Source organism: Nematostella vectensis, chromosome 5 (genome assembly GCF_932526225.1).
Source record: "Nematostella vectensis chromosome 5, jaNemVect1.1, whole genome shotgun sequence".
Taxonomy (NCBI): domain Eukaryota; kingdom Metazoa; phylum Cnidaria; class Anthozoa; order Actiniaria; family Edwardsiidae; genus Nematostella; species Nematostella vectensis.
The window spans coordinates 8289653-8303516 of record NC_064038.1 but is presented as its reverse complement, the minus strand read 5'-3'; the positions used below and the strand labels follow the sequence as shown (position 1 = coordinate 8303516).

The 13864-nt window shown below is 39.7% G+C and overlaps 1 protein-coding gene and 1 long non-coding RNA gene across 3 annotated transcripts; both read right to left on the bottom strand.

The window, feature by feature from the left end:
- Positions 1-702: 702 nt before the first annotated feature.
- LOC125562998 lies at positions 703-2498 on the bottom strand. Its single transcript, XR_007308046.1, has 2 exons — positions 1848-2498; positions 703-1584 (listed from the first exon to the last, which is right to left on the bottom strand). It is a non-coding gene; the product is annotated as an uncharacterized LOC125562998 (long non-coding RNA).
- Positions 2499-2531: 33 nt separating this feature from the next.
- On the bottom strand, positions 2532-13729 carry LOC116613849 (protein S-acyltransferase 24). Of its 2 annotated transcripts, none has more exons than XM_048727503.1 (10): positions 13616-13729; positions 12238-12644; positions 11930-12000; positions 11684-11746; positions 11064-11191; positions 8960-9056; positions 7827-7979; positions 7273-7451; positions 5886-6051; positions 2532-3653 (listed from the first exon to the last, which is right to left on the bottom strand). In XM_048727503.1, exons 1-10 carry the CDS (start codon positions 13693-13695, stop codon positions 3468-3470), a joined length of 1530 nt encoding a protein of 509 aa, XP_048583460.1. In that variant the 5' UTR covers positions 13696-13729; the 3' UTR covers positions 2532-3467. The 2 variants fall into 2 exon arrangements, with proteins under 2 accessions (XP_048583460.1, XP_048583461.1); XM_048727504.1 differs by lacking the exon at positions 13616-13729 and adding an exon at positions 12929-13002.
- Positions 13730-13864: the final 135 nt, after the last annotated feature.

Genomic DNA, 13864 nt, shown 5'->3' with positions numbered 1-13864 from the left:
AGCTGCTATCGTCAGGAAGCTCAATTGTACACAGTCCTTCACCCCTACAAAGGCTCCCCCAGTCACAAAGATAGCAGCTCCTGTCGCGCATGCGTGCGAAGAACTTCTCATGCCATGTGACATCGCAGTTGCCATGGTGAAACTTCCAGTTGAGGTAAGTATGTCCCAGGATTCCTCCGCCAGAAACGCAGCTTAGGTAATCCACCACTGCGGACTTTTGCAGGAGTCTGCGCATGACCCCTGCTGACGCATGACTCCCGAGCAGAACGCCGCTGTCCTTATTTCTCCTCCAGAGAAGGCGAGCCCGTTAGATGTCATGTGTCACAGTGATCACTTGAGAAAGAAAAAAATATATAAATATTGTTCACAAATCTGATTTTACAACAATTGAGTGAGTTGCGTGACTCCGACACAAGAGCGTTGCGTGACTTCGACATGAGCGACTGCAAAGAGGGTTGGCCTTTGCTCCGAGAATCTTTATCCGGGTTTTCCTAGCTCTATGAAAAAGAGAGAAAAAAATCGATTTTTTATGTTATGCGGTCGTTATAAAGAGGTTTACTGTACATCCATAATGACAACAGGCCTGTAAGGCGTTCGTTATAAAAAGGTTTTGCCGTAAAGCCACACCGCAACAGGGGCTCGTTTCTAAAAAAAAAAAAAAAAACGAGAATTTTCGGGCCCGAAAACGATTTCTTCCTTAAATTTGAAAAGCTGGCTAATTTCTATAAAATTTATGGTATCTAAATGTGTTGAAATATCGTCAAACATCGTAATTTACCACAAAGATCCATGTAAAGGATGATTCTCTTTATAAATTTATAGATTTTGATATTTCCCGAACTTCTCGGGTCCGAAATTCATATGGCTTAAATATTAAAAAAGTTCTCGGGACCTCGCACTCACCCGAAAATTTTCGGGTAACTTTTTGGCTTCAGCAAAACTTCGAAAATAGCTCTATTGAGTGTAATCATTTGGAATAGAGGAAGTTCAAACTGTTCTCAAACACGAAAGCGGTTCTCCAAAAGGAAAACATGCGTAATTTTTGGCAAAAATGCAAAATAAAGTTTTCGTGCCCGAGAATTCTCGAGAAACGGGCGCCAGGCCTGTATGCGTTCGTCATAAAGAGGTTTTACTGTAAAGCCATACTGACAGCAGGCTTAGAGGGGGTCGTTATAAAGAGGTATAAATCGTATTCCCTGAGTGTTTATAGTAGCATTCTAGGATTTTTCGCTTGATCGTTGCTTTTATAAAATGGCCAAATGTTTGCCTGTCTATGCACTCTGTTATAGACACGCGCGAGGAGCTCTCGACCAATCAGTACGCGCGAGGAAGTCTCGACCAATCAGTACGCGGGATTCGTCACTGGTACTATTTAGTATTGGCCATTGAAATGGCGAGAACTTATAGCGAATCGGTATGATAACATATCCGTGACTTTGGGCAATTATCTATCTATCCCCCCAAAGCCTTATTATTTCAGCTTTTGTTTCTGATTGTCGGGCCTTACATTGAAAGTACTCTTCAAGTGACACGCGGCATGACATCGGTTCCCAAGGGAACGACTAGCAATATATTCAAAATATTCTGTAAATAAATAAGTTAAGTTAATTTAACTGTACCTTGCTCTGATTTCTCAGCTTTGTTTTTTTTTTTATTTTTCGAGCAGGAATCGATTTCCAGTCACATAGGGGTGCTATTTTTATCTCTAATTCCAATCTTTATCAATCTATCAACAACAACAAACGTTTTATGATCCCGGACTGATTTACGCGCCTAACAACGTTAATGCAAGAAAATATAATTCAAAGGTAATAACTGTGTACAAAAGAACTTCGTCCATAACTTACCATTGGGGATATATTAGAATCCTGGTCCTTGCTTAAATAACTTGAAGATCCTTTGAGCCCTTTGCCATCAACCTATCTCCTCGTTAAACCAGCAACAATCAGTCTAATATGGAAGGAGAGCTAGCTAAGCCTTTGAACGAATGCTTGTCACAAAAATACTTCCCCCGAGGCCAGTGAAGCAAAGTGAGAAACGCTTTAGCGCTTGTAACATTACAAAATGCAAATATGCCCCATGTAAGGAAGCTCGCCGTTCACCCTTGACCACCATTAAAACAATCATCGATTGATCTGTTGAAACAGTACAACTATGCACAATTTGACAATAGCTTATTCTTTCACGTTTTATTCTACCTTTTATATATCTTTTCGTTAACAAACTACTGCTGTGTTTGTTTCTCTGTATCGAGTAATTTCATTGATTCATATAATCGCCATTTGAGCGCGGGAAACACAACCTACCGCACTCGATCCATTTTTTCAGGAAAATTACACGCAAAACTATTGCCAAGTAGAAGCTTCATTTACAAATTACAATCCAATGCAAAATTGAGCTGTCCCACAGGGAGCCCGATTATATGTGACCCACAAAACCCAGTTACAACAGCAATAACACAAAGAGAAAGAGCTTTCTCTCCAGCCGATGTATCGTAGCCCCCCCCCCCCCCCAACCCGACAGCTCTGATAGATTTCAAAGGACCTTTACAAACCTATTCAAAGGTCTTAAAAATGTTAAATTAAAACTTACTACAACTCGGTTTAACAGACAGTATTGACTCAGAAATGGCCATCATTTACAAAACCGACGCAATTCCAAAATAACATTCGCGTTCCTATTCAATTCTGACCAGAAACAAGAAGGATGCGTTTACACCATGGGTACAGCCTCGCATAAAGGCGATTGACAAAAGGTTGTCCTCAACCGGCTTCGCGACTACGCGACAAGCCCGCATGTAAGCATGGGTGAAAACTACTGAAGCGCCTTGCTGCATATATTAGTCAACGCATAACACCAGGTTTAGACGCGTTGGCGCTTCAGTGGTTTTTACCCATGCTTACCTGCGGGCTTGTCGCGTAGTCGCGAAGCCGGTTTACGACAACCTATCAGGGACTTTAAGATACGAGTACGGCGACGTAGAAAACAATGGAATTAATTGGAGAATTGAAAGTTGCTCGTGAAAATGCCTGATAGATTTCCAACCGTTCTTCGTCAAAACACGACGTAAAATTCCAAGTTTTACGGTCTGGCGAGTACGTGGTCGGTTGGAGTATAAATTAACTTTTCGCTGTTTCCTATGCTAGAAATGAAGCTTACAGTTAATTTCTGTTTGTTCCTAAATGTAAAGTCTAGGTAATTTTATCGAAACTATTGAGGAATTTGTCGCCAAGCCTTAAAGTGTTATATCACGGTCACTCCGTCGTAGCCGTTGACGCACCTTAAAGTCCCTATTGTCAATCGACTGTAAACGAGCTTCCCTCCCAGGCGTTTTTACGCAGGTCGCTCACTCAGTGCCTGCGAGGGAGGCTACGTATAAACGGGCAACTACAAATTTTGCAAAGGAAAACATTCATATGGAAAGCGCGTCAGGCGTCCTTGTTGCTTGAGAAGAGCGGTAAAAAGTGTCATATATTGTACATGAGGTTCTGCTTTTTACTGGGAACTTGCACCATGTGGAAGAACTCAAAGCAGTTCTTGATATATCCGCGGTCGAACGGATTGGTGAAGATCCCGGATGGTCCCCGTAAATACTTGTAGCGCTTCTTGTTGATTCGCTCATTTGTAGTCATATTGATGCCGATTTGGTGAGCCTGGAGAACATAATGATTTAAGATAAATTCCAACAGAATTCGGAACAATTCCCATCAATGTCATCAATTTTGTACCAGGAAGTCTTGAAAAGCGCTCATTATTTTTGTGTAATTTTTCCATTAAAATACATTTATTGAAAGCTGTTAAAAAGATTTTTAATTCTCTAAAAGCGCTGTGTGTTTTTCTGAACCACTTTTTACTTACAACGGTCCTTAACCTTCTAGCCAGCTCTACAGTGGGTTTATTCGGAAATTGCTGTTTTCCAGTTTTCGTCCTGACGGGACGGGGCTTTCTGTGGCGCGCAAAATAGCAAGTGACGGGCAGGGAAGGGAGGATAAAAAAAGGGAATAAACTAAGGGAGCTGTCATTAATTACAGGTGGAAGCGTTATTTTTGTAAACCCTGGGCTAAAAAAATATTTTGCCCAACCCCCCCCCCCCCCTTCAAATCCAAGCACAAAAATCGTGAACCCCCCTAGACCGGTTGCCCAAAAAATTACACCCCCCCTCCCCCCCCCCACCACCACCACCACATTTTTGCAATAATTATACATCTTTAAAACCTCAGAGACTTGATATACATACTGAGTGTATAGCTGAATATAACCTTTACGCTAGCATGGCAGTTTTGTCCTGTCTAATTCAAGTATGAATCTTCACTTTCGCTAGTTTAAGAGTAACACAGAGATAAACCACAAATTCCGGTGTCGCTAGAAAACGACTACGTCGTCGAGGACGTTAACAAAGACATTTGAGTCTACATTTCGCAACATTTTAACTGATTGGAACGGGCAGCTTTGTCTGTCAACCATGAGAGGGATTCTCACAATTTATGTATATAAAGACAAGATTGGTACCTGAACCAATATGAAACTAGATAAACAATAGAAGGAAACATTGTGAACTGAATAAAAATTCATTTGAACAATGACTCCTTTGCTCAGTATTTAATTGAAACCAGACTTAAATTCGGCGCCCAAAAAATGTGACCACCCCTTTAATGACAGCCAATAAAATGTGACCCCCCCCTCTAAATCGACGCCCAAAAAACCGTTACCCACTCCCTAAATAGTTGCCCCCCCTACCCCCACCCAGTAATAAATGACCGCTCCCTAACTGGAGAGTCGCCTAACAGGCTATCGAAATCCTGGAAAGGGGCCCTCCTCACCCGAAGCGCCGCTTGAGCGGAGCCCCTTACCTAAGAAAAAGTGGTATATAAAACAAATATGGTAACAGATATTGGTAACCCATCGACTCGAGTTTTCGTGACGCGATGTCCGTCCGTCCGTCCGTCCCTAAAAGTACCGTATGACAACCAAACTTGGCAGGTGTCATGTTTGTGTCAAGGGAAGTGCAAAACTGTGGTCAGGTGATTGGTGACGTCATCGATGACGTCACTAGAAGCAAAAATGCTGACGTTATCAAAATAAAAAATATTTATATTTCACGAAGGAAACATCATATGACAACCAAACTTGTTATGTGTCATGTATGTGTCAAGGATGGTGCACCAATATATATACGTGATTGTGACATCATCGATGACGTCAATAGAAGCAAAAAATTTGCTGACGTCATCAAAATAAAACAATATCTATATTTCATGAAGGAAACAAACCAAACACGGTAGGTGTCATGTAGGTGTCAAGGGGGATACAACAATATGGTCACGTGGTTCATCGATGACCTCCCAGCAAAAAACGTTATTAAAAGCAAAATCATTCATATCTCTTGAAAGAAACATTGTTTCCCCAACAAACTTGGCAGGTGTAATGTTTGTGTCAAGGGGGGTGCACCAATATAGTCACGTTGTGACGTCATCAATGACGTCACTAGGAGCAAAAATGTGCTGACGCCATCAAATAAAAATATATTTATATTTCATTAAAGAAACATCGTGTGACAACAAAACTCAAGTGGGGTGCAATGAGATGGTCACGTGACGTTATCGATGACGTCAATAAAACTACCCTGACCCCGAAACATTGTATGACAACTAAACTTGTTATGTGTCATGTAGATGTGGGGAAGGGGGTAAAACAAGTTGGCCGTTGATCGTTGACGTTGTCAAAACATAAATAATAATAATATTTAATATTTTAAATTATTTATTTTAAATTATTAAGCAAAAATAAGCAAAGATTTGATCGTTTGAGCTCCGCTTTTAGGCAATGCCTAAATCTATATATAATTGCGTTCAGGCTAGTTTATCCAGGCATTTACTTATTCTTACCTGGAAAACAACAAGCGCTGTGAGCAGTGAGGTGATGATGACAAATTGTACCAGACCAATTGAATAGACGATGCTAAAGCCGTAGACACCCAGCATAGTAACAGCGAAATAGAGTGTGATAAAACAGCAGACCAACACACACACGGTAAACAGGAAAAATGGCGCCCTATGAGAATTATGCAAACAAAACATATAAAAAAAGATAAGATATATTAGGGGTAAACTCAAGGCTCTCATATAGCAGCTTTTAAATATCTGTTACACCCCTACCCTCACTTAAAGTCCATGAATCCGACTTGCGTGACACTGCTGTTTTGTTTTTGTTTTGAATGTTTAGAACTCTCATCATTCTGAAAAATATACCTTACCCAGCATTGTTTGATATCATAGAAATATAATCGAGTCGATTTTATTGTAGGATGGATTGGATTTCAGCATGATTCAAACGGATCGACTGGCTTAAAGCTAAGTTCAAATGTCGCTGTATCCATTAGCCGTATTAAGAGCAAGTGAATCGAATAGATTGTTTCATCTAATTTGCATGCATTTGCATTAAATAAGGCTCATGAACAATACGACGTTTGGTGGCCGATCAGGATCTCCTCCCCTAACCCCCCTACCCCATACCCCCCCAACCTCCCTCGAACAGAAATTTAGGAAAGACTGGAGGTAAAAACACAAAATTCTCTCTTGCCAATATACCCCTTCTCCTTTGAGAGAGAAACATAAGATCGTCACCGTGTGTGTTCGTTTTTCTGTTCTTAACAGCGGCTACTGGATTTAGTGCAATGTTCAAAGGGAAAGAAAGGTGAGGATTGTGCTCTATGCGGTTGTAATTGAAGTAAGGACCGTGGTATGTTGAGCAGCAGCTCGTGGTGGGGATGTACTGTATGGTGCTGACATGACGGAAAAACCTGCAAAACGCGCAATTCCAGATAGAGAGAGAAGACACAACTTCTTACAATGGCTATAGGTTTCTTGTATTACGCACTGATTTTCAAAACACAAATAACGTGAGGCCGAAGTGCACATAACCAGATTTTGGCTTTTTAAGATAATTTTTCCTTGATCATCATTGCCCTGTGTATCAGTTCAGGGACGAAAAGCTCAAATTTCAATGACACTTTACAAAAAGTCACATCAATTTAAAAAAAGTCACACTTGACATTTTGTTTGCTATAAGTTACTAAGAACTCAGAGAAATTCTCCGCCTTCTTCGATGTGAAATGGGCTTTTTGGAAGCGTCACGTCATGTTTTTCCGTCATGTATATGGTGCTTTGTCAACAGTCTATGTAGATGCTTCGCGCTCAAGCACAGACCGAATTCGAGAGTGGGGACATCTCACAATTATTGATAAAGGCAAAGTGGTGCTATGATTTACTGTACCTATTATTTAACCCCACACAGTTATTGATATATGGACAGTGGTGGTCGAAATGCTGGACACATCTGTTACATGTCCGACAGTGCTTTGCTCTCAGCGGGCGGACCAGACGACATGTGTGACACAAATTCTCCAAAGGGTTTTGTCCAGTTTTTGCCTGCCACTCATCAAAGAAACGAACCTGAAATTGAGAAATTGAGTTTATTATCAATATTAATAATCATGGCCGAATAGAAGTATTTGAGAAAGGCCTATTGACACCATAATATTATCTCATTACGATATATCAGATATTATTTACCTGCCTGAGTGCACTGTGATACTCATCAATATTGATACCACATTACTATACTATATCATGCTGGTGTATATCAGATGTTATTTACCTGCCTGAGTGCACTGTCATACTCATCAATATTGATACCACATTACTATACTATATCATGCTGGTGTATATCAGATGTTATTTACCTGCCTGAGTGCACTGTCATACTCATCAATATTGATACCACATTATAATGCTATATCATGCTGGTGTATATCAGATATTATTTACCTGCCTGAGTGCACTGTCATACTCATCCGTGTTGCATGGTAAATATCCAGGGTTTCGTTTATTAGCATAATACAAGGTGATCCACATTAGAACATTGGTCAATATGAATAGCACATGAGCAGTCGGCGTAAACTCCCATGTGTTAGGCAGCACCTGAAATGGGAAATGGAAAGAAAACCTGTTAGTATCATTTACAGCATACATATCTGCTGAAACTGAACACACCGAGGGGTCTGACCCCTCAGCTTTTTTCTAGCATTATAAGGAAATAAGGGCCATGGCCTCAAAGTTTTCTTGATGTCTCCGTATCATGCCCTTTGGTATTTATAAGACTGTTACCCCTGTTTAAAAACAGTATGCATCATTTACAACAGATTTATCAGACATTGTAAATATAAAAAAGGCTTTTTGAAAAAAAAGAAATAAGGTGTAAACTTCGTTACTATGTTTACAGTAATAAAAGTCACAGTTACAGATCCATGCATCAACCTATTTCTTTGACTCTGTTCTGCAGCATCACACAAACCTTTCATTTCAAAATGTTGACAGGAAATTTCAAAAAGAAACAGGTAGTCAAGTAGGGTAGTAGGTGTTAAAATAAGAAAAGTTATCAAAAATCAAATCCTAGTTACTTATAGTATAATAGCAACATCAGTACAGTGGAACCTGGAGAAATGTAGAATGTAGAATGGAGGTATATTGCAAAGAGGTCCTCGATTTTAGGATATATAAGAAAATCTATTGAAAATATCGTTGTAGCAAGGTTGGGTTAATTATCAACTTAACAAAATAATAAAATTATTGAAAGACTGTCTGAAACTCTCTATAAGACCATAATCTGTACTGAACAAGACCTGTAAAGTAAAAAAATAGATTAACTGTAGTTTCCGTGTGTGGTGTCTTGAGTTTTTCTCTCTTTGTTGATAGACAGAATAAGCAATAATATTGTTGTATGGAGGTCAAAATTACGTTCAGGAGAATAGATTGGTATCGTAAAATTGAGAATACTGTTGTATCCAATATCGTAAAATTGAGGTAATTTTTTATACATTTCACTGTATTTCCGCCGGGAGAAAAGAATGCTATCGTAAAATCCAGTATGGTAAAATCCAGGTTCCACTGTATTTACTTACATCATAAATATAGACAGGGTAGCCCCAGCAAAAGAGATTAGCAAAGTAGAACATAAGAGCACCTCTGGACCGCCCAGGAGGACCGAACACTATATCTCTGTAATATAATAAAATAAAATGATTGATAGAAGCATTGAAAGGGCTTACTGTTAGTGCTCTTGTTACTGTATGGTTGATTGTAGTAAAGTGACTTTCAAAAACCCGTGAGATATTATTTTGTTTATTAAGAACTAAAACACTGTAATGTCTTTGTTCTCTTTTGTTCTGGCTTAACCATTAAACTTTAACGATTATATTTTGTTTCACTGGATTTTGAAAGACACTTGTATCACTTAACGCTTATGCTTATTTGAGAACCTGAAATTGGTTTTATATGGGAAAAATAGCGATGTAGGGTGTGGCTCATAAACTTTAGCAAACACTTGATGTATGCCATTACAGGTTATATGAATTGTACATAAAAATGTTACCTGAACAAATTCCATAACAAATTCCATAACATAAAGACCCCCTCTCACGATTTCCAGTCGCTCAATAACAGCATTTGGTATAAAAAAACACATAGGATTTTTTCACCCACTGATAACTGGCACATAATAGATACCCCCTCACACTCCCTGTAATTCCTAATCATTTTGCACAATTTTGCACAATTTCCAATAAAGCAATACCATAAAGCTTATGGCTCCAGGTTCACATATAATAGCCCCCCCCCCCCCCCTAAACAAAGGCCATCTCCATTCCACGTCTTACCTTATACTACACTTGACCTTATACTACACTTGTCCGTACCTTATACCACACTTGTCCGTACCTTATACCACACTTGTCCGTACTTTATACTACACTTGTCCGTACCTTATACCACACTTGTCCGTACCTTATACCACACTTGTCCGTACCTTATACCACACTTGTCCGTACCTTATACCACACTTGTCCGTACCTTATACCACACTTGTCCGTACCTTATACCACACTTGTCCGTACCTTATACCACACTTGTCCGTACCTTATACCACACTTGTCCGTACCTTATACCACACTTGTCCATACCTTATACTACACTTAACCTTATACTACACTTGACCTTATACCACACTTGTCCGTACCTTATACCACACTTGACCTTATACCACACTTGTCCATACCTTATACCACACTTGTCCGTACCTTATACCACACTTGTCCGTACCTTATACCACACTTGTCCGTACCTTATAACACACTTGTCCGTACCTTATACCACACTTGTCCGTACCTTATACCACACTTGTCCGTACCTTATACCACACTTGTCCGTACCTTATACCACACTTGACCTTATACTACACTTGTCCATACCTTATACCACACTTGTCCGTACCTTATACCACACTTGTCCGTACCTTATACCACACTTGTCCGTACCTTATACCACACTTGTCCGTACCTTATACCACACTTGTCCATACCTTATACCACACTTGTCCGTACCTTATAACACACTTGTCGGTACCTTATACCACACTTGTCCGTACCTTATATCACACTTGACCTTATACCACACTTGTCTGTACCTTATAACACACTTGTCGGTACCTTATACCACACTTGTCCGTACCTTATACCACACTTGACCTTATACCACACTTGTCCGTACCTTATACCACACTTGTCCGTACCTTATACCACACTTGTCCGTACCTTATACCACACTTGTCCGTACCTTATACCACACTTGTCCGTACCTTATACCACACTTGTCCTTATCTTATACCACACTTGTCCGTACCTTATACCACACTTGTCCGTACCTTATACCACACTTGTCCGTACCTTATACCACACTTGTCCGTACCTTATACCACACTTGTCCGTACCTTATACCACACTTGTCCGTACCTTATACCACACTTGTCCGTACCTTATACCACACTTGTCGGTACCTTATACCACACTTGTCCGTACCTTATACCACACTTGTCCGTACCTTATACCACACTTGTCCGTACCTTATACCACACTTGTCCGTACCTTATACCACACTTGTCCGTACCTTATACCACACTTGTCCGTACCCTATACCACACTTGTCCGTACCATATACCACACTTGTCCGTACCTTATACTACACTTGACAAATCGATTCAGTTTACTCTGCATGAAGTGGATAACCTCTGTATGATTTCTGCCAAATGCCAGCATCAATGGAGTTTTGCCATTAGAGTCTGGAACATTGAGATCCACATCCTATAGAAGATTAATGTTTGAATTAAATGTTTTAAGGTGTAAATTTGGGTTTCACCAAGTGAATTAAATGAAAGTATTATTGTAGAGTGGTCAATTAATTATTATCTTTTCAAAGATATTGAGCCTTTATTTTATAGCAATGGATATTGTACGTCATGTAATAATTAATCCTATCATTATACAGTATCCAGTTATTAGGCAACTGTCCGCTAGGCATTCTTTCCAAAACCTAAAATGATTGCCTAATAATTGTATGACAATGACAGTTTTCTGATATTTTTTCAAAGATAAGAAAAGAGAACAATACATCGGAGAAGAGAACAACACATCAGACAAACATAAATATCTATTTTCGCTGAAATCTGATTGTGATTCTGTGTCTTTCAAACAAAATGATACTTTCATGGACTTTCACTGCATTTGTATGTTAATGGCAGAAGATACCAGTATCCAAATAAACATATCTATTTAAACCTCTAGTAAAATAAATACCATATCAACAATGTGTTCCACAGTAAGTAAATCTCCACTAAGGCAAGCCAGGTGAAGAGGGGTCTGTAAAATGAATAAATCATTTGGGTTAACAATCCGAAATACTTTTTCTCTTTGAATGAAATAGAGGGAAGGCACAGTATATTACCAACTTTTGTTTAGGCTTATAAGGGCCACTAGCAATATCTTGTTGCATTTCTACACACATTCCATTGCAAAATACACTTGTATTAGATATTTGCATACCTGACCAAATTTGTCCTTTTGTTTGGGATCAAAGCCAGAGTACAGAAGTAACTGCACTGTCTCGCTGTGACCTGGAAATGTTAGACGGTATTTCCCCTAAATTATGTACATTTAGAAGCTTTTAAGACATACATGGTGATTCATAAACAAGTTAAGGGAATTGAGCTGCTAAATATGACACAAAATCAAATAGCATTTTTCATTAGGGCATAACTCAGCCGGCTCAAAACTCTTTCCCAGGCGGCAAAATTTGCTAGCACTTAGCACAACCCTGGTGTACGATTATAGCTTCAGTTTCCAACCCATACCTTTAAATGCCGCCCAATGAAGTGGTGAATCTCCTTCGCAGTCGCATATAACTGGCTTGGCTCCTTTACCAATGAGATACCCCGCCATCATGGCACGCCCGTATTGGGCACTAATAATCAGAGGAGTGCACCCCTTATTATCAGTAGAGTCTATATTTGCACCGTTCTGTAATAGTAAGTCCACAGCCATAATATGACCTCCGACACATGCCCAGTGGATGGGGTATGGCCCATAGTCAGCTTTGCTTGGCTTATTTACATCAGATCCACAGTTTATAAAGAATTTAAGGATTTCGATGTGGCCTCCAAGTGCTGCCCAGTGTAACGGAGTGTGCCCTTTTTCATCATGTTCACTCAAGATTTTCACTCCATTCTGTGCTACAAGATCTCTGCAGACTTTGATATCCCTATTATGAAACATTAGTTGATCTGATGTTAGGATTGTATTTTATTTAGCTGAGTTCAAGGGTTATGATAAAGCATTGAAACTAGTGGCCATAGGAACAAAAATTGAAAATTTCAAAAAATAGAAGGAACCTATAAAAATAAGACCAGAACAAAATTAAATGGCACATTTACATTATCAAGACCTTGAAAAACAGGATGAAAATGCTATAAAAATGAACCCTTTATATCAGAATAGCTCAGTAGAGACTCGAATCTCATTTACGCTAACACTGCGCCACCTTACCTATTGATTAGCATAGCACGTAGCTGTCTACTTTTACCCGCATCAGGCAGGTGTCACTAGCCTAATTTGTGAGAATGTTCATACATTCTCTGTATTCACCCGCATTGGCTCTCTTTTGGTTTGTTTCACATATTCACTTTATTTCACCCTATTTAACAAGAGATTCCTGTCCAAGTTGGGTTGACAGCTATGATAGTACAACTAAGAGTAGCTTAGCATTTTCAAATTCCAAATTTTCAAATTCCAAATTCAATGTCCAACTATCCACCTAAGGGGCCGATTACATGATGAATTTCAGCCCGGGCTGAAACTTCAGCCCGAGTAGCTGCTTACCGGGCTGAAATTCATCATGTAATCGGCCCCTAAGTATACATTTTTAAGTCTTGTTACACTTAGCAAATTTTCTTGTAACAGTCATTCCAAACTCGAATGAATAACAGCAAGGAAGTCAAGTGGGTTGAGAAAAATGTTTTATTCCAGAACCCGATTCATATATAGCCTGCGTGCCGACCGCAAAAACTCTCTGTATTTACGGTTCCAGAACCCGATTCATAGCACTCATGTTTGTTTGGGCCACGTTAACATTTGGACCTAGCCTAATAAAAACAACCTCTTCATTCAGGTTTCCCAAACCAAATAGACCCCTAGTTTAAATAATGTCCACTTATAATGCTTGGGATTTCTTACCCAACTTGTGCAGCTTCAAAGATGTTCAGGTCTTTTGGTTTGTTACAAACATCGTTAGCACAACACTTGTCGTCCGCCATTTTGGATTAGAATGGATTTTCGGAAAGTTCCGGGAAAGTTCCGGAGTGAATTCGTTGCTTCGGTAGAGTTTTCCTATAGGAGTTGGAAGGGGGGGGGGGGGGGGGGGGAGGGGAGGGACGAGTCGATTATGCTAAAGCTTGCTAGGCCGGGGGAGGGGGGTTCTTAAGG

What these genes read in the sequence shown, in the direction of transcription:
- LOC116613849 (XM_048727503.1), bottom strand. Translation starts at nt 13,695, where the DNA reads ATGGCGGACGACAAGTGTTGTGCTAACGATGTTTGTAACAAACCAAAA. An exon ending in AAAAGGACAAATTTGGTCAG is followed by an intron (nt 11,747 to 11,929) that starts GTATGCAAATAT and finishes TTCATTTTACAG; the next exon opens with ACCCCTCTTCACCTGGCTTG. An exon ending in TGTGTGGGGTTAAATAATAG is followed by an intron (nt 6,052 to 7,272) that starts GTACAGTAAATC and finishes TAATTCTCATAG; the next exon opens with GGCGCCATTTTTCCTGTTTA.